This window comes from Lotus japonicus, chromosome 2 (assembly GCF_012489685.1).
Source record: "Lotus japonicus ecotype B-129 chromosome 2, LjGifu_v1.2".
In the NCBI taxonomy this organism is placed as follows: Eukaryota; Viridiplantae; Streptophyta; class Magnoliopsida; order Fabales; family Fabaceae; genus Lotus; species Lotus japonicus.
In genome coordinates this window covers 66,660,744-66,681,099 of record NC_080042.1, presented here as the reverse complement: position 1 = coordinate 66,681,099, position 20,356 = coordinate 66,660,744, and the positions used below count along the sequence as shown (strand labels likewise).

General features: G+C 36.3%; 2 protein-coding genes across 2 annotated transcripts; both read left to right on the top strand.

Annotated features, from left to right (window-relative positions):
• Positions 1-7,860: 7,860 nt before the first annotated feature.
• LOC130738957 (uncharacterized) lies at positions 7,861-12,610 on the top strand. The gene is made up of 6 exons (XM_057591140.1): positions 7,861-8,062; positions 8,195-8,327; positions 8,694-8,797; positions 9,591-9,735; positions 9,828-9,968; positions 10,931-12,610. Exons 1-6 carry the CDS (start codon positions 8,022-8,024, stop codon positions 12,305-12,307), a joined length of 1,941 nt encoding a protein of 646 aa, XP_057447123.1. The 5' UTR covers positions 7,861-8,021; the 3' UTR covers positions 12,308-12,610.
• Positions 12,611-12,743: 133 nt separating this feature from the next.
• LOC130738958 (uncharacterized) lies at positions 12,744-14,362 on the top strand. Its single transcript, XM_057591141.1, has one exon. The coding sequence runs from the start codon at positions 12,903-12,905 to the stop codon at positions 14,043-14,045; it is 1,143 nt and encodes a 380-aa protein (XP_057447124.1). The 5' UTR covers positions 12,744-12,902; the 3' UTR covers positions 14,046-14,362.
• The last annotated feature ends 5,994 nt before the right edge of the window (positions 14,363-20,356 follow it).

The window sequence follows — 20,356 nt, the reverse complement described above, 5'->3', positions numbered from 1 at the left end:
TAAAATCCTTGTGTGCTTTTCTATCTCTATCTTTTGCACTTAGTTCTCGAAAAGATTTGTTAAAATCTTTAAGGTGGTAGTTTTGTACTGAAAACGTTATTCAAACCCCCCTTTCTACCGTTTTTCATACCTTCACCAACTCATGCTTGGGAAGGTGACTTTGATTTGGTCCTTGTTAAATAGGGTGAATTGAATTTTTGGTCATAGCATTTAGTTCCAAACATTATTGAAATACATTATGTAAATCTCCGTCGTACTTTTTATGGTGATTTTTATGCATTAACGGCGGTTTTTAACTGTCCATTATCTATTCTTGATTTTAGTGGTGGTTTAAACTGCTACAAAATGAACTAAGTGACTAATTTCACTTATTTCATTAATGGTGGGAACTATAAGCTATAATTTTTTTTAGAGAGATCAAATCCAATTTACCCCTTTTAATAGGGACTAAAAACGTATTTAACCCTTTTTTTAATCATCATGTGTATATTTATATATTGGCCCAAGCCCAATATGCAAGTTTATTGGGTTCTTGTGTAGGACCTATCCTAATGAGCCCAATACCTATTATGGAGAGTTGTTGAGTTTTAGGTTATATATAAGATCAACACTTGTCTCATGCGCAACTTATCTTTTCATCGAATAGTCTGATTGTAAAAGAGGAAGATCACATGAAAGCTCTTATTGCTCTCATATCATGCTTCTATGAGATATTCATTGCTTGTGAGGGTGTCTTTGAAAGGTATAATATATATTTGCAATATTTTCTTTTATTTTTATTTGGTTATAAGTAAAAGTATAGATCAGAGAAATTTCTCTCTACGTGTGATATTAAAATGGGTTATACTGGGATTAGAATCATGAAATTATAATTCATAACTATTCTCAATTTTTTTTTTTTTGAGTTTATGACATATAGATACTAAAATCCAGATTATTACATTTGTGTTGATTTACGACTAATCTACGATTTGTTGCTTACCTGAATCATTAAATTGTTACAAAAAAAATTTCAAAAAGAAAAACAAGAAATGTTGATTGTCATGACAATGTGATATGCGGTGATTTTTAGGGTTTGTTTGCATATATATATATATATATATATATATATATATATATATATATATATATATATATTTGTAATTTAATTAAAAATGAAACGAAAATTACAGATGACGTTACTCACATTATCAATGTAGAGCCATTCTGGTTTTCTTTTTCATAATGTATGTAGGAGAATCAATTTTTCGAATCGAGATCTTCTCTCGCAGATATACGATATAGTCGATGTAAAAAGATAAATTGCATCATAAAAAAAATTTAATATATATCTATTAATCAATTATACCCTTTAAATATAATGATTAATGGCTAAGATTTTGCAGGATGGGGGCTGGTGGAGGATCCTCCAAAGATGACCCAAAATATCAATTGTATCATATCATTGTATCTGTTTTTTCTCGATCCTTTTATAAGCCTTTTTGTTATATTTCTATATGATATGTAGAAAATGAGATTACCATAGTTGTTTTTTTTTTTGAAAGAAATAAATTCCCTACTACGTGTGATGAGTTTTATCTTCTGAAAAAATTTGAGCTAATTAAGTTATTGGAAAATATATAATACATGTTGAAGCTTTATCAAATAAGTAAATGTCTTCAGTAACCATGGTTCATTTTTAAAATGAGTGATAGGATTACCTATTAAATTTAAAAATTATTTGAACATTATGTCTTGTGAATTAAGATTTGCTTTAACTCACCCAAACAGGGATTAACACATTGGGGTGAGAATTACAGTAAATTCCTTTTTACACAAGTGTTTGAATTCCCTATTTGTTGATATTATATAGGTTACTGGTGATAAGCTTCCAATTGTTGGAGCACTTAAGGAGGTTTGAGGTTGGTGGTTGAAAGGAATCATGACACTAGCGAGACCACCAACAACATCAAAAAACTGATGAGTTTGTGGGTTGATAGTAGCAGCAGAAAAGTTATAGCAATGGGCATGCTTCTTGAGCCTGTCCAACGTCACCTTGAACTTCTCAAGCTAAGGCTTGCCCATCTCCTCAACTTGACAAGCCCACTAGAGCTGGCCATGGGTCGCATTGAGTTGGGGGGTCAGCTCCTTATCGTGCTTCCTATCGGTGTCTAGATGGTTGTTGATTTGGGAGAGGTGCATGTTGAGCTCACGCATGTTGTCGCTTTTCTAAGCCTCAATGTATTGTGTGTTGTTGGAGGTTTGGTCCGGGGTTTGGAAGAGGTAGCGTTGGATGACAATCTTCACGTTGGATTGACCAAAAGAGAAGACCTTTTGACTTGGAGAGAAATATGAGGGCGAGCTCTGCACCATAAATGATACAAAGATTGTATGCCTTCTTGAAAAGCCTGCTACGATACTTTGAGAAAGTGACTTGAATATTGCTCCCATTGGTAATTTTTTTTCATCTGTATCTTTTGTCTTCCCTTGTTTTTCTTTCTAGAGGTTCTGGCAGTTGACATGGTTGCAAGATGAATGAAATGAAGATAAATGATGATATTAGAGTTTAGAGGATGAGTTGCAGGCAGATTTTGCAACAGGGTGTGAAGCACACTTCATTTCAATTTTGTGCATAAAAATGCATATAAAAGGAACCGTTCACACCATTCCAAAATGTTCCTGCAACTCATCCTCTAAACTCTAATCCCATAATTTCTCTTCGTTTCATTCATCTTGTAGTCATGTTAACTGTCGGAACCTCTAGAAAGAAAAGCAAGTGAAGACTAAAGATAGAGATGAAAAAAGTTACCAATGAGAGAAATCTTCAAGTCACTTTCTCGAAGCGTCGTAGCAGGCTTTTCAAGAAAGCATACAATCTTTGTACCCTCTATGGTGCAAAGCCCTCTCTCATCGACTTCTATGCTAGTGGAAAGGGCTTCTCTTTCGGCCAATCCAACGTGGAGGCTGTCATCCAATGCTATCTCTTAGAGAACCCGCACCAAATCTCTAGCAATACACAATACATTGAGGCTTACCAAAGTGACAACATGCGTGAGCTCAACATGCACCGACCTTTCCTAAATAAACAACCAGCTAGCCGCCGACAGGAATCACGACGAGGAACTGACCCCCCTTACGTAAATGCGACCCATGCCCAGTTCTAGTGGGCTTGTAAAGTTGAGGAGATGAACAAACCTCAGCTCGAGAAGTTCAGGGCAACACTGGATGAGCTTAAGAAGCATGTCCATTGCTACAGTGAAGTCGCTATTACTACCAACCCGTCTACTCATTAGTTTTTTTGATGTTGCTGGTGGTCTCGCCAGTGCCATGGTCCCTTTGAATCACCCTCCTCCATCACCACCTCAGTTGTTCCCACAATAGTTTTTCCAGGGACCCATGCTACATGCTCATCATTTGATTGGCTTCAATAACATGAGAGGTTTTGGAGGATCTCCGGTGTTTATGTATAGTTTGCTGATTCAATCTGGTTTGTTCTGTACTACCAGATTTGTTGCATTTTCAGTTTTTGGTAAGCATAATTTGGTGTGGTGTTCTTTAGCAAATCTGGTTTAGATTTCTAGATTGTGTTTAGCTGCTTGTGCCAATTTAGGTGTCTACAACTTCCTTTTCTAAATCTTTTCTTTTTTTGGGTGCAAAGTACATGCTTACATAAACTTTTGGGATAAGTAGCCAAGAGTCACTCATATGCATTTACCTCAATATTATGAGTCCTTTTTTTTTTTTGAAAAGCCAATATTATGATCCTTATTTCTTCCTTCATGAGGTCCCTAAGTAATGTCCCTCTGAACTTGTTGAAATTTGCCTCTATCTTTCAATTTTAAGGCAACTAACTTTGAACACTTAATAATTGGTTGAAGGAATTTTGAAAGAAAAAGCTAAGTGTAAAACAAGTACTCAAAACTCATTGATATTTCATTAATGAACTCAACTGTAAAATTAAAGAGTTATATAAAGTAAGTTAACTCTATAAAATATATGGGCAGGCACATAGAAGAAACACTGAACATCACCAAACCTTGTGGCACTTCATATTCTTTGGAGGTGCAAGGATCACCTAACTTTATATGTGAGCTTACAAGAACTAGTTATGTTGACTGGTTGGTTTGAATATCCGCCAACCGCCATAGCTAGAAGTTTAGTTATATAGATTGAATTAAATTAGCCTTTCTTTCTAACTTCAATCTAAATACAAGAGACTCAGAACCCTTTTTTATTAGCTTTAGAATTATACTGCTCCATTCACTCAGAACTCAAAATAATCATGGTATGTATCTTATTTTTCTATATTTCAATTGTTATTTGCAAAGCAAAAAGGCTTTCTTTTAGTAGGTAATTAGTCTATCCACTCTTTTTTTTTTTTTCTCAATGTGCTTGTACGTTGTTGCAGTCTCTTACAACTTTGATGTTTAGGTCAATGCTAAGGCTCATTGCATCATTAATTGGTGAGCCTGCCACTTCAATTTCAACCTTGCTATATTACAGTGGTCTTCTGCCTCATAATTTGGTTCTGCTGAGAATGGTTCGCAATGAGTTGTTGGATCAAGAAAACTACCTCTTCCACTTTCTCATCAGCTTAATGAGTTGTTTTTGGTGAACCTGGTTTTAATTATTTTCCAATCTCTGTTTTGAGGGATTATCAAATTGGGAGCGTGATGTAAACAAAATAAATTAATAATAATAATAATAAGCCTAACAATAACTTTTTTTTGTACATCGAAAAATAACAATAAATATATTTGAGAGTGTGATTTCTTTTCTTTGGTATTTTTTAAGAGTTATGATTCATATATATCAATTAGCGGTAGATACCGAGAGAGAAAAATAAGGTGTTAGCTATTGGTGATATTGTTGAAATGATGATTTATATTATCATGAAATTTAAAAATGTAAAATAAATTTTACTATAATTAAATTAAATAAATTATTTAAAAATAAAAAATTTGATTAGCATTATATTGATTTCCAATTCCATAGATTTGTTGTTCCACCTTTTTATTTTTTGGGTAAAGAAAGCGTGTGTTTGGAATACACTTATAAATCAATGCATTCTTAAACTCACACCAACCTGCTCATAAGTCAACCGGCTCCATCGTCACCTGCCTTAAACAAGTCAACCAGTCTTGCACCGCATTTGAGAAATAAATTGGACAATGCACTTTCCCTATTTTACCACATGCTGGCTGATTCACGAAATCACTCTCCAAAATATTGAAATTTTGAGTGATTACACTCATAACACAATTGGAAAAAGGGCGGATTGATGGCTTGATTCACCTAAAATAATAGCTTAGTAATAAAAGCAAATATTTTTAAAAAAAATAATGTAATGAACTTGACCGACCAACTTACTCTATCATCAGTGCACTTCTTAGGCTGTGTTTAGTTTTCAGTTTGGAAGTCCGTTTGGGGCATTGAAATTCGAGATCACACATTTCAATGCTCCAAATTTGAAAGAGGTTTTGAACCTTCGTTTGGTGGAAATACTTTTAAACTGAAAACCAAACAAAACACTTAATGGGTTAGACGGGGTGGATCAAAAGGCTAGGATAAAAATTACATCAAGTTTTTTATATCCATTCCATCAAGTTCTCCAATCATATTATGACATGTGTTTATTTTTTTAAAAAATTAACCATTAAGTCTTAATAAATATCAATTTTTTTAGAATAAAAAAGTTCATTTGTCATTATTCACTGGTAAACTTGACAAAATGAAAATGATTAACTTGATATAAGTTTTTTCCGGATCAAAACTGGTTGGTGAGTTAGGAAACTCAACCTGCCTCGTTTGCCCAACCTCATTTCAGCGGGTTGACCTGATTTTTCATCCATAGTTGGGCCCGTTTTGAATTGGTCAATTTTCCAGACCAAAGAAATGGAGTCCAGATGAGTGGAGCTGGATAGTGGAAACGCACAACATTGTGAATGACTCTGCATTTGACCAAAAGAAATGACATGGACGACAGAGACAAGTGGTAGTCTCAGCAGTCAGCAACTATTAACAAATTGGGATACAGGTTTGCACTTTGCAACGATTGACGTCAACAAAATTAACAAAATGGTTAAAGAAATTTGAAAGATTCTACTTTAGCAAACAAAGAAGAATGTAAAATACATATAAATTTCTGACAAAAGCACTTTAGGTGGTTACATTAAGATTAAAGCACCTTCTCTGACCAAAAAAAAAAAAAAAGCACCTTCTCTGCTTTTTCTTCATTATACTTAATCCAATTTGATTATAATAATGTAGATCATGTCCCGCAGATTGGATTAGTTCCTATTCTGTTTTATTTTGTTCTAGATTGACACAAAGTCTGTTGCATTTGCATATCAGTGCTGCAAGCCTGCAACAGAGGAATCAAATGATCCATTTTGTTTGGGAAATTATAGTTGTTTCTCTCAATAAATTATTTTTCCCTTGTTTAAATTTGTGTTCTAATGCTTGCAGAATGTAACTTGTATATCACTATATCAACATTTTATTTGAACACTTCAATTGAAAAAACTCAATAGATAAAATACAATCATCTAAAATAAGCTCTGACCATTAAAAAGACCTTTTACTAAAGTTAACAGAAAAATAAGTTTCAACCAAAGAGTTGGTTATTTTTCCTCTTCAGAGAGCAGCATCATGTGTTGGACAAATTTTTGGTCGGCTGGTATCTTTTCTGGTGAGTGGCCTGGTCACACATCCACGTCATGTTCTTTTGTTGGCATATCACTCTAACTAATATTTTTGTGCTTAAAAAACCATAAGCAATAAATCAAAGCTTAAAAATTGCTTTGTGTCGTCAACTATAGGCTGATGAAATCAAATACACCACTTGTATCCTATTAATAATCATCCAATTAATGTTCTTATGCAGCTGTCACATTACCTTTTTCTTCATAAAGGTCAAACCATCATGTATTGCTTTAGATAAAAAAAATATTAAAAATAAGATAAACTACTCTTCTGATAGTGAGATATGCAGGCCAAATATACATTTGAGGTTTCCATGCCAATTGCACACTCCAAAGTCCAAACTCTGAGACATGTTTAATTGTTTCGTCTAGACACCAATGAGGCATGCCACTCAGGCCCTCATTCAAACTTAAATTTAAAATTAAGATAAAATGTGTAATTAACTTTTTTCCTTTAAAATGTATTACGGTTTTTTTATCAATTGAAACAGAAATTGATATGGGCCATTTTTTATTTTGAATTTTGGAAATAATGACTGTTAACTTAAAATAGTATAATTATACAAAAATTATATCAATAATTATGATGAAAAACAACCTTTTTGTTATCTTGATTTTAAACAAAAATAATTTTTTAAAAATTTTAATTATTATGCACTAATAGTAGTGTAAACAATTTTTACACAGTTATCGAATTACAATTCATTAATTTTTCATGTCATATTTAAATTTAAAATTTAAGATTATTTAAAGTAAAAAGGGAAGAGATGTGATTTGAATGCATGTGTAATTTTTTTTTGAAAGTATTATTACATGTGTAAAATTAATTTGTAACTCTCAGTTCTCTCACTGCTTACAAATTAAATTCTTTTTTTGGGAAGTAGTGACTGTATTATAAAAGAACAATATCATTGGATGCTATATTTATCAACTTAGAGGAAAAAAAATATTTGATTCATGAAGTCTCCCTTAATAATATTCCCTACCAAATCATCCCAAAAATGATCTAAAATATTTGGAGAATAAATTTAGGCACCTCTCATAACACTTTCAATCCCCATCGTCCATCAAGTCACATCTGTAATACAATCAACGGTCAACACCACTCTACACAATCCTAAACCCTGTTTCACCTGCACGAGAACACAATCACCTTCTGATATAGCAGCATTTTTTTTCTTCCCTTTTTCCTTTCCTTCTTCTTCGTCTTCCACTTCATTGAGCTCTGTGCCATTGCTCTCTGAACCAAGCGATGGCGAATCTTCCACTCTGAGCTACCGAGCCGAATCGTCCACCGAGTCACGCCACCGAGTCCGCCGCAGGCTCAGATCTTCCAGCATGTTGGACAGTTTGCTCGGTCGTGGATTCACCGCAAAATGGTTCGTTCACCACTGCAATTTCTCTGCTCCGTTTTGCTAGTTCATAGTTATGATCTGGTTCAATTGAAGTAGTAGTAGTTTTGATTGATAACTGTGATGCACATTTTTTTTTTCGTTTTTTTGTGTTTTTAGCAAATCGTTGATCAAATTGACGAGGAATCGGATCGATGTGATAAGGAGGAAGAGGAAGGCGACAGAGAAGTTTCTGAAGAAGGATATGGCTGATTTGTTGTCGAATGGTTTGGATGTCAATGCATACGGAAGGGTAAATTGCTTTTTTCTTTCTAATTATTATCAATTTTGAGTTTAGGGTAATTTTTGGATTAGGTTTTGTGAAATGAAATTCGATATCTGAGATCAATGCAGAGCTTTTTGATTTTTCAATTTGATATTTAACTGTGAAAATTGATATTTTGATTGATTCTACTGCTAGTCAAAGGACACTGATTCAATTGTGTTTTGACTTTTGAGTCTTTGCTCTTTCCAGTTTGGATTGGTTTATTGTGAGATGACTGTATTTTCCTGTTTGAAGTATCTGAAGGATGAATTCCTATTTGCCAGTTTTGATAGTGTCAATGGTTAATTGTGTTTGCAAGTTAACTTTTATCTTGCTCCTTTGGTGGTTATGCAGGCTGATGGACTCATTAGTGAGTTGACACTGTCATCTTGTTATGATTTTATTGAGCAAACCTGTGAGTTTGTGTTGAAGCACCTCTCAGTGCTGCAGAAAGTGAGGTACAACAACTACTACAACTCCATTTTTATTATTTGCGATTTAGATTGAATGTCACTTTTTTTTTCTCTTTGATGTTTTTTCATTTGAATGTAATTTATGAAGACAAACTGCTAGGCTTAATGCACCGATTATAATTGCTCAGCCAGGAAATGGTTAGTAAAATTTTGGATTATGAGCAGGAGTAATATATGCGTGGTCAAAGCAGACTTCAGCTGTTTAACAATTGAACTAAAATGTTTCAAATATATTTATTCAATAGTCATGTGTCCAGTCACTCACTCCCTTGAGGTGGTTATCGGGGAAAAAAATCAATCAAGGCTGAGTAATTTTCAAATTTTACCTGATGTTACTCTTTCTATTTTCATTGTCCCGCAATTTCCCATTCTAATCACTTTTGATTATTACAAAATAAACCTTAGAAGTTAGAACCATATCACCATGTCAGATAATATATAGAAACTTTCTTGTAACATCTTCTGCATTGTCATCCAATTGTCACTTTCCATTATGAGAATAAAAAGAAGGTTATGATATTCTCGATTTATTCACGTTGGTTCTACCCAGACAATGAGTTCACTATGCCGTAGTTGGCTGTCTGCCTTCTTTTGATATTGTTAATATTCATTTCCTATTGTCATAGTTTCTGAAAGAAAACCGGCTTAATGTTCATCATTACAACACCATAAGTAGTGTCCAAATATCCTAATCTTGGTTGTGTAACCCTTTCAAATATTTCCTCATAAATTAAATTGGATAATCGAAATGCTTAAATTGCTTTCATTTCTGTTACAGTGGATGCCCTGAGGAGTGCAGGGCGGCTATCTCATCTCTGATGTTTGCAGCTGCAAGGTTTTCTGATCTCCCAGAGCTACGTGATCTTCGACAAATATTTCAGGAGAGATATGGAAGCTCCCTGGAGTGTTACGTTAATCAACAGGTCAATCTTCACTTTTTTTTTTTCAACTTCATTAGAATTTTACAAATTTATGCTTTATTACGGAACTTGCTCATTAAATTTGTAATCATCAGTTTGCTGCAAATATGAATTCAAAGTCTTCTACATTGGAGAAGAAGGTTCGCTTGATGCAGGACATTGCTTCAGAGTTTTCAATAAAGTGGGACTCCAAAGCGTTCGAACTGAGAATGTCGAAATCCTCTACTGTTGCACAGGTGTTGCCCTAAGCCTTTTTTTCATTTCTTCTCTTCTTTTGTAGAGTGAATTACTCTCCTCTCCTTTGAGAGAAGCATTAATTACTCTCACCTCCCCTCTTATTTCAAAACATACACTCTTCTCCCCTCTGAGAAGCTTTAATTACACTCCCTTCTTTTATTTTAAATCCTACTACCCCCTCCCCTAAGATAAATATTTATTACAATTTAGTATATTTTAATTGAAATAGATATTTCAATGATTTAAAAGACTGTAAACTAGTCTTCTAGCAAAGTTTTCTTTTCTTTATAATTATTAATGTCTTGATTTACTAATTTTAATCACTTCAATATTCTTTTTGGTGAACTTAAATCTTTTAAATAGTTATTTTATCGTCTTCCTAATTTTTTATTTCATCTTTAACTGGTCCTATGATTGATACTAGGAATTTAAGATTATATATTAATATTGATAGAATTATAAATAGAGAAAAAGATGTTAATAACAAGTCTATTTGTATTAACATGGACCAAAGTGTAATATATATTTATGTTTTAAGGAAGAAGAGTGTAGGTTTTGAAATAAGAGGGAAGAAAGTGTAGTTAAAGCTTCTCTCAGGGGAGGGAGAGTAATTTACTCTTTTCTATATTTGCTTCTTAGTTAAAAATTTCTCCAATTCTTAATTTACATAACATCCCTTTCATTTAGAATTTACTTACAACTAAATTTAAAAAAAAAAAAATTCAATTGGGAAACCATTTTGACAATGTTTGTTAAACTGTAATTACTTACTTACGATTCTGAACTCTTGTGAACGGAAAAAACTCCCTGGCCATCCCCCTACCGCTTAGTGCGCTGACTGTGGGGCGAGAATTAGTCTCACGGCTAACAGCTGTGAGGATACCTTGGCCTAGACAAAAAAAATTGTAATTACTAGAGATGTTTGTTTATGTCTACTAAGAAAGCATATATGCTTGTGCAGGGCCACAACAGTGCTTTCAAGTTTAACCATTCAGTTGATGATAATAAACCATTACAAGGCAAGATTGCTACCTCAAAAGGAGTCAAGTATGAGGCTTTGCCAGAGAAAAGTCCTGACTATTCTGATAATAGGCACAAATTTCTGAATGGCAAGGAAGCGGTTGTCTCAAAAAGTGATGTGAATCAACTTAGTTCTAAATCCAAGCTTCCTGAAAATGGTTTCAAGCCGCCAAGTAGCTATGATGAAGTCAATCTCAAAAGAGTTAGCCATGGCAATCCATTACCGGGAAGAGAAGAGCTAAGTCATAAGAAGACTGATAAAGGCTATTGCATGGAGGGTAGTATTCCAAAACAAATTGGACGCTCTTCTCAGGACGAGAGAGTGAAAGAGTTTGAAGGTGGTTCCAATCTGCGTGATACTTTGGGGAATGCCACACGAGTAAGAGAAAGCCAGGACACTGCCACTGCTAGGAAGTCTCCTAGCCACGTGGGACTTTTTTCAAGGAATAGTGTGAACGAGCCATTAGCTTTTAATCATGCTGGCCTACCTGATGATAGATTTGAGAGAAAAGTTCAAAAGGATGAAACTCCTAGGGGAAAGCCTAGCTACAGTAATGCCCTCCCACCTCCGTATTTAAAACCTAATTCTAAACTGAAGAGCAGCTCACATGGAACTGATTTAATGACTTCACATATTGACAGTAATGGAATCACTAAATATCCTTCAATACATCAAAAGCCTGATGTCGCTTCTAAGCCGGAGAGGATCCAATCAGGTTTGGATAATTCTGAGCAGGATTTACTGGGACATGCAAGACCGGGTAAAGAGGGTCATGAAAAAGAACTCTCGAATCACGAAGATGCTAAAGAAGTCCCTGTATTTAAACCAAAATCTGTGAGGCGGAAGCATTCAAAATCTCGATCTACTCACAGTGATGCTGGTAATGAAGAGGCTGAAGTTGTGAGAAAATCAAGGAGCAGGAGACGAGATGAAAGGCGTGGCCTACAAATTTTGTTTGATGATGAGCGGCATAAAACTGATGAAGAGGAAAGGATAATAGATAGGCTACTGATCCATTATAGCAAAAAGCCAACCGCATCTGTGCCTGAAAAAGCAAGAAGAAAGTCCAGAAGTCGCCATACACATCAAAAGAGTGGAAGAGGAGATGAACCTGATGAGACACCAGACCTGATTTCTCAAACACCTCGATCAGTTTCCCTTCCTCATGAACAAACAGAAGCTGTGGAAGTTAACAAAGTAATTGCTCGTGCCGCTTCATTGCAGCCAGATAGATCAAATGAAGCTCGGCATGTGCATCCCAAGCTACCTGACTGTGATGATTTAGCTGCTAGGATTGCGGCCTTGAGAGGATCTTAAAAAATCGAATTACATTAAATAAGTGCTTCTCCTTTACCAGCTTGATTGCGCTGTTAACGATCATCATGGTTTAGCCTCATGTACCGCTGGTGTTGTTGAAGGTTTCATGGTGGTGGTTTCATTGCAATTCGTTGATTACTCCAGAGCTGTAATCTGCCATGGCCATACTTTAGTTGGCTGGCAATTGTTCTAGCATTATTTTTTACTAATGGTGTCTATATACGAAACATCTTGGGGTGTGCTTTCACCTTTTATGATTGTATTAGCGTTTGAAACATAAATTGATGGTATTCTTATTTTCTACGAATTGAGGATAAAAGTAGTTGGATATGCAATATCGCGTCAAAGTCAATCCAATCCCACTTACAACTCCAAACTTGAATGTCGTTTTGTGCACAACTATTTGGAAATTGGGTTAACTATGTTGTCTTTGAGAAATAGGGTCTAATTGATTATTGTTGTGAATGAAAAAACCAAACCATCACTGTTATATACTCCCAAAAAGAGAGAACGGAAAACGTACCATTCCTAATTTGTAATTTTCCCCGGGCGAATTAAATGGTATCTGAGTACATTTTCAGAGCAAAACTAGCAAATGGACCATTCTGGCCATTATCAGAACTTATTAACAAGTTCAGAAACAAAAAGCCATTGCCCTTCCCAAGGACCATCACCTATCCCTTTACAAGATTCCTCATCCTTTCACCATCACCACCACTCTGCTCTCCTTTCCCTCCCCAAAGGTAAAGTACTGTTTCCCGCCAAAAATGACCTTTATCTTCTCACTCTCCCTCTTTTTCACCGCCACAAAGTTCCACCACATGAAAGAAGAGAACAAGAAACACACATAACAGAAGTAAAGGGAAGGAACCAAAAAATGAAGGGCACTTCCAAAGTGATAATGGGAGCAACCTTGGTAATGGTGGTAACCCTTGCCATTGTTCTAGCCCTCATACTTGTGCTGCTAGCTGAACTCTACTGTTCTCTCTTACTTCGCCGCCGCAAGCTCAGAAACACCAACTCCAACACACTTCCCACCACCGCCACGACAGCCACTGCGCCTTCCCCTTCACACTCCCCACGACACTCTCCTCCTCCACCACCACCCTTCACCAGCATTTATGCACAAGGGGTCCTCCAAGCTCCTAGAACCGTCCTTTTTCCTTGCACGGAACAGGACATGGCTGAACCAAAGAAGCAGGGGATTCATGTCCAAACGCAGGAATCAAATGCCAGCACACTTAGTGGCATTGGACTCGTTTCAATTTCACCATCACCACTATCATCCTTCATCTCCAGGGCTCCTCCAAAGCCAGTTCATCAAGAAAAGAGTAGTGAGGGTGAAGAAGTTGCATGTGGTGGTGGTGGTGGTGGGGAGCACCTCGTGTACATTTCAAACCCCATTTATGAAAATGAAGAGGGTGAAACAAGTGGGGCAGCGAATACCCCATTTGAGACACCGGAGAGTTCACCTTCTCATTTCGAAAGAAGCTGTTCTAGTTCTGGGGATGATGATGATGCTGATGCTGCTGCTGCTGCTGCTGCTGATGATGATGAAGCTGAACAAACATCTCCATACACACCTCCTCTGACTCCGATGAAGAAGCTCCCTGCAGAGGGTTCCTCTGTTTCTCTTAGAGATGCTAGGTCCTTAGGTACTTCAGGCAGCGATTCTCGTAGTGTTAATGGTCCCTCTTCTTCTTCCTCTGCCTCCCCTTGTACTTCTCCTTCTTGGTGAATTTTATTCACCAATGACCTAGTTAGATTGTGAAAGCTTTTGTTTAATTTGTTTTTTTTTTTGGATCTCTTTTGAGGTTGTATAACTTAGCTCTAGTGCTAAATAACCTTATCCTAATGACCTAATCTAATTCACCTTGTACTTCTCCGTGTAGTGAATTTAACATAAGTGTTTGGTTATTTTTACTTCGAAAAATGTTACCATGACACGTTCAATACTCTCATTCATTGGTTGAAGTTCATGCGCACTAAACTACAAGACCATTTCCAATTTAGTAAGACTCGGATGAATTTCAATGAATAAAAGAGAGAATATTGAAAAGATAGTATTAGAGTGAGTGTTATGAAAGTGAGTAAATATTGCCCACAATCATCTTTTAGTTAACTATTAAGTGTATGCTTGATGCATGCAGGGGTTGTTCTAAAAGCGACTTTCAAGCTAAAGAAACATCCAACTTCTAGTTACTTTTTCTCCCACAGCTTGTGTGAATGTGCTTTCACATTAAAAAAATAGGTTGTCCAACATACTCTAAGTAATTACCGGTATTCTACATGGCGATGGTTAAAACTTATAGCATGATTTAATCAAAATTTTTTCATTGGAATCAATTCTGACCTTCAGAAACTATTTTCGGAAATTCTTCTACAATTAATTTTAAAGTCGAAATCAATTATGATTAGAAATTTCTATCACTAGGTTCTTGTTATAATTGATTTTGAGACAATTGAAGCGCATAAGCTTCTCTCTATAATTAATTTGGGATTTTTGACTTCAAATAAGTGCATAAGAATTTACAAGTAAACATTCACTTATTTAAGACAGAGTACTTCACATTTGGTTTGTTAAGTAGCCGCTGGTTTGTGAATACTGAGTGTGTGAGTTTGGAAAATCTAAATGGATCCACATCTAGGTGTGATTCACATCTAGAGAAGCAACAAATAGTTGTTTTTGAAAACATGAATTCACATCTAGTGATGCTAGAATTGAAACCAAACATGCACTGAATGCTAATATATTATTCTTAGTGCCAGTGACGGTTAGATCAAAAGCAGTAGTAGCAGCAACTTATTAGCATGATAGACAAATTAAAGCAAGGTAAGTACTCTAAACTTTTCAGGCGTGACCATATCCATATATACCAGTTCTAGCTAAGTCACGCTCATGCCTACGCTACTTTTGATGCATCTCTATCACTGTGTCCTGGCCATTTATATAAGGTAAATGTATAGGATATGCTTCAATTTACTTCAATTCTGCTGGGTTTTTAAAGGGAGTTGTTGAGCTTCCTTGTTGCACTAGTCCTATTCTTCCTGTTCCATCTGTATTGATTTTGGGATTGGGAGTGTCCACGTGAACTTTAAAGGATAAACTATTAGGTAAAAATATTTATTTATGTAAATGTTTGTGTGTTTTTGGGGGTGTTCTGTTTTTTAGGAGCCTCGAGTTATGAATCCAATGCATAATTCATTGAAAGGTAAAAACAATCAAATAATGTCACTGGAAACTGCAAGCGAAGATTTGTTGTTCTCCTAAATAAGTCCACTTCGATAGGGACACAGACACCTCTAGTTGCGCTGCTGAAACTCCTTTAGGCAAGAAGCTTCAGTTTTTGCGTTGACTGTACTAGTCATGTAGTTTTTGTATTGCATAAAGATAAAGATAAAATGTTCCATTCAATACCAATAAATATAGCTAGATTAATTCCTTAACGATTTAGTTTAGGATTCAATATCTGAACAATATGTGTATAAAGAAAGATTTATTAGAAGAGAATATTCACTCAATGTGATCTCAGATTGTTGAGAAAATTAGTCCCGTGAATGATGATCGAGTATGAGGATATGTTGGTCCACACTAGAGAAAGATATTTCATTCAACAAGTAAAATCCAAGCATGAAGTGAAAGAAAAGTTAACCTTTCAACTAAAGTTTGTTGAGCAAAAATCATTTGAGAAAAATTATTCAATCATAATTCTCTCTCCCTCTCTCAAACACATTAGGAACTTAATTTTGTTACAAAAAGTTTGAGTAAGTTTAGCACTGCCGCCTCAGGGGCATACCTTGGAACCATGAGCCTCTTACAAAAATATTTACAGCGAGAATCACATAACTTTCTGATGAATAGTGGTATAATTTTACCTACTTGATTCAACATGAACCTTTCTGAATCTGAATGTCTAGTCGAAATTTTTGGTTTTGAAGAGGTACGCAGTTAATGCCGTGGTGGCTATCATGATGTTCATTCTATGACTTCTGGTAGAATAATGAAGATATTAAATTACAAGGGAGACAATGCTTAAACCAAAATTATAGAAGAACTAAATTAGTAATAAAGAAAAGACAAGAAATGCATTGAAGCATCTGGCTTAATGGATTGGAATTCACGATAGTGTCTAAACATTGAACTAAAAAATATTGTCAGGAGCTAAATTTAAGATTTTTTAATCCGAAAATCCTTGGAAAACTATATTTGAGTTACCAATGTTTCATTATATGCAGCATAAACTATATAACTCCCATTTGCGTTTTCTTTTTGCATTAAGGTTAAATTTGTTAGCATTGGCTTTGGCCAACCGTATCTTCATTCATTTTACATTGGTTTAACTCCAATGACGATAGACATTGAAGAAATATGTTGAGTGTTGATTATGGTCTCCACAAAATACATTTTGAGGAATTCGTTTCCAATAAATTTGTAGTGATGAAATGCAATGTTTGCCGTGGGAGACATAAAATCATGGGAATCTCTGCATTGAGTTTTAGAGGAAATTAAAAGTGAGTTGGACGTTATGTACAATTTTTACAGAAAACTTTAAGAAATTAGATGTACGAGCGAGACATCTCACTTATAAGTTACTAAAAGTTGTCATTTTCTTCTCATGTGTGACTTACTTGATACTACAATTTTAAAGCAAACCACAAGTGAGTTGGACACTACATTATTTTTTTTCTCGAAAGATCAATCAATATATTAGAATAAAAGGAGCTTGAGACCAACCCTCTCAAGTACACATTCAACCAAGAAGATAAAAGAAAAAGAGAGAACAAAGAACAAAGAAAAAACAAGGGAAGCCCTTAAAAGAGAGTGTTAATCGGGTTCACTATGGAACAACCCGATTTGGCAAGGCTATCCGCAATGGAATTGGCCTCTCTATAGATGTGAACAACGCCTACAGACTCCACCTCTTCCATGAGATTATCAATCGAATTAAGAACGCTTACAGCTTCCAAGGTCTGTTATTTCAATTATTGTTCACCCACCCCACTGCCAATGTGGAATCACTCTCAATAACCACATAGCGGAACAAGTGGAGTTTGCAGAATTGGAGAGCTATTTGAATTGCTAAAATTTCAGCTTCAAAAGCCCAACTAAGTCCTAGAGCCTTCGAGAAAACCCCCCACAAATTCTCTATTATGATTTCGGAGCACCCCTCCAATCCCGCTGAGCCCTGGGTTTCCTTTGGAGTTTGGAGGATCCATCGACGTTGAATTTAAGCATTCCAGGCGCGGGAGCAGACCATTCACAACAACGACTTCTCGGGGTGGTGGTTGCGGTTCTTAAATCCCCAAAGAATTGCGAGAAATCATAAGGGGGAAAATGACATTCTTTCCACCAACTTTGAACCCACGAGCAAATCCTGGATAGGTGGATATCCCAGATTGAATCAAAAGAGAGACCTTGATTTTTGAAAGTTACCTAATTCCTTGACAGCCAAATTGACCAGAAGAGTGAGAGTGGAATAAGTTCCCATAATAGACAATATGTTCCCTTCCGCAACTGATCCCATTCCAACATAAGAGGGATTGGAATCTTCGATAATTTCTTTATGTTCAAATGTGATGTTTTCCAAAGTTGAAAGACTCATAACTTTAAAAACAAATTACTTACTAGAAAATATAAAAGAAAACTATTATAATTATTGTAAAAATCTTAATTGAAAAAATATAAACTACTAATCACAAAAACTTATGTTCAATTCATCAACTGTCACGTATGCAATCATCCATGTCAATCAAAGCATTAGCTCCACACACGATTACCTTGTTCTCTACTTTTTCTTCTTCGTGGTGTTGCCTTTCCTATCATGTATCCCATGTTCTTTCGATTTAATTCCTCACCAGATTGGGTCTCCCAAGTCCCAACAATATAATTATTACTTGTATTTTATTTTACTTTTGATAAAACTTAATTAGTACTTCTATTTAATCGAAAACTTATATCGCATTTAAATTAATTAGTCAAAAGTTATAACTAAAGTATCATTCCAGTCTGAGTCATAATTTTTTTTGAAGAATTTAATCTATTTTTTTAAAATTAAATTTGTCAAAAGTAATATTCATGAATCATGAAAACTTAATGCATAATGAAATGAAGTATAACTTTATGTTTTGAAAGGATTTAACAGATTAGAACTTAAATCATACATTAACTGTTTTTTTATTCCATTTCTCACATGATCATAAACTATATAAAAAGCTAATAGAATTTACTATTTAGAACCCAAAAAGCACTTTGTTTGGAAAATATAATAGAATTTAATTAGAAATATCTTAGGTTGATGATGAGGTTTTGGTTGGACCAAAGTATATTATAGTCGGTTGGTATGAAATTAATCTTCTTGAAAGTCTGTAAGGGTGACGGTTTAGATAGATCTGCTCCCCCAAGTGATCATTCAGAAGTGACTACAGTAGCAGATTTGATTAACCACAACACAAGACAATGGGACAACACTGTTATAAATCAAGTGTTTGCGAAAAAGATGGGATCAGCTATTACACTCATACCGTTGTCTTGGCGGGTTACTGCTGATCGAATGTACTGGTATTGGAGTCAGGATGGAAGGTTCTCAGTGAGGTCTGTGGACTGGGCGAGACCCCAGGGTCCCTCGCCCAGGAGACCTGACCTTGGGCAGGGGACGCGCCATGACCTTGGGCCTCCCTTTCCGAGGCCCAACTGGCCCATTTGGATAAGATAGAGGCACCAAAGCCCAACTCCGCCTCTATAAATAGGAAGGGGATACCAATTGTAAGGGTCTCTTAGCTCATTTGAGAAATAATAGCATTGAAATTCAGTTACATGTTCTCTCTCTAAGCGGTTAGAGTTTCTCTCTCTAAGCGTTCACACCATTTTCCTCATGCTTTGGGTACTACCTTCCCTCTCTATGTTCTAGCACGGAACATTTGGCGCCGTCTGTGGGGATCGATAGATTTCTATTCCCAGACTATGTGGGTGATTCAATGGAGTGAAGCTTGCTTTTCTGTTTTTGGCGGAATTTTCATTTTCATTAGCGAAGTTTGATGAAGACGCCTCGCCAACGATGTCGTAACGACGTCTCTTCCCCGCGCACCGCAAGGAGCGATAGAAATCGTTGTGCAGAAGCACGTCGAGCGCTAAGTGGCAACTTGAAGATGCAAAATGAGTGTTTACAGGAGTAGTTGAGGTACTATCACCTCCGGTAGTGGAATCAAGAGGAGGAGGAAGCTGCGGCTACGGCCGGAACCAAGCCTTTCTCGGCGGCAGTACGACAGGTGACTGTACCGGACGACATGACGAACCTCGTGTTGGAGGCGTATGACGGACAAACCAGTCCAAAGGATCATCTATCTCGTTTTGATGCGAAGATGGCGAAGTACGCGGTTTCCGACGCTGTGAAATGCAAGATGCTTCCATCAACGTTTCGAGGCGCAACAAAGGAATGGTTCACGAATCTGCCTCCAGGATCCATAGCTAAGTTCCGCGATTTCTCATCAAAATTCATTGACCATTTCTCTGCGAGGACGATCGAGGATCTGTTTGATATTCGGCAGGAGGAACGTGAAACCTTGAAACAATATGTGAAATGATACAGTGCCATATCCGTGAGGTTCGAGGAATTGCAGCCATGCGTGTGCGTGTGCGCTTTCAAAGGCGGTCTGTCCCGGGGAGAATTTTATTGTGAGCTGAATAGGGAGCTGGCATGCTCAATGGTGGAAGTCCGCGCCCGAGCGCAGGACTACATCTTAAAAGAGGAAATTGAAGCGCACAAGAGGAAGGGCGAGCGAGCGGAAAAGGTTTCGCTGGCAAGGAAAAGGATACAAGACAAGGAAGCAAGTCGCGAGCAGAGGTTTGGGGAAGCTGGCCGGTTCATAAAGAAGAATAAAGGACAGCTACTCCGCCCGAAAACAAGGGATAGAAAGCACTGGTGCCCTCCCCAAGAAGCGAAGGTAAGCCAACGAATGAGGTCGCAAGGATGCTCAAACAAGGAGTTAGCAAAGTTACTTCTCGAGGCGGAAATTGAGAACATGAACAGAGTTGGCGAGCGCAGAAAGGAC

What these genes read in the sequence shown, in the direction of transcription:
- LOC130738957 (XM_057591140.1), top strand. Translation starts at nt 8,022, where the DNA reads ATGTTGGACAGTTTGCTCGGTCGTGGATTCACCGCAAAATG. An exon ending in TCAGTGCTGCAGAAAGTGAG is followed by an intron (nt 8,798 to 9,590) that starts GTACAACAACTA and finishes TTTCTGTTACAG; the next exon opens with TGGATGCCCTGAGGAGTGCA. An exon ending in AATCCTCTACTGTTGCACAG is followed by an intron (nt 9,969 to 10,930) that starts GTGTTGCCCTAA and finishes ATGCTTGTGCAG; the next exon opens with GGCCACAACAGTGCTTTCAA.
- LOC130738958 (XM_057591141.1), top strand. Translation starts at nt 12,903, where the DNA reads ATGGACCATTCTGGCCATTATCAGAACTTATTAACAAGTTCAGAAACA.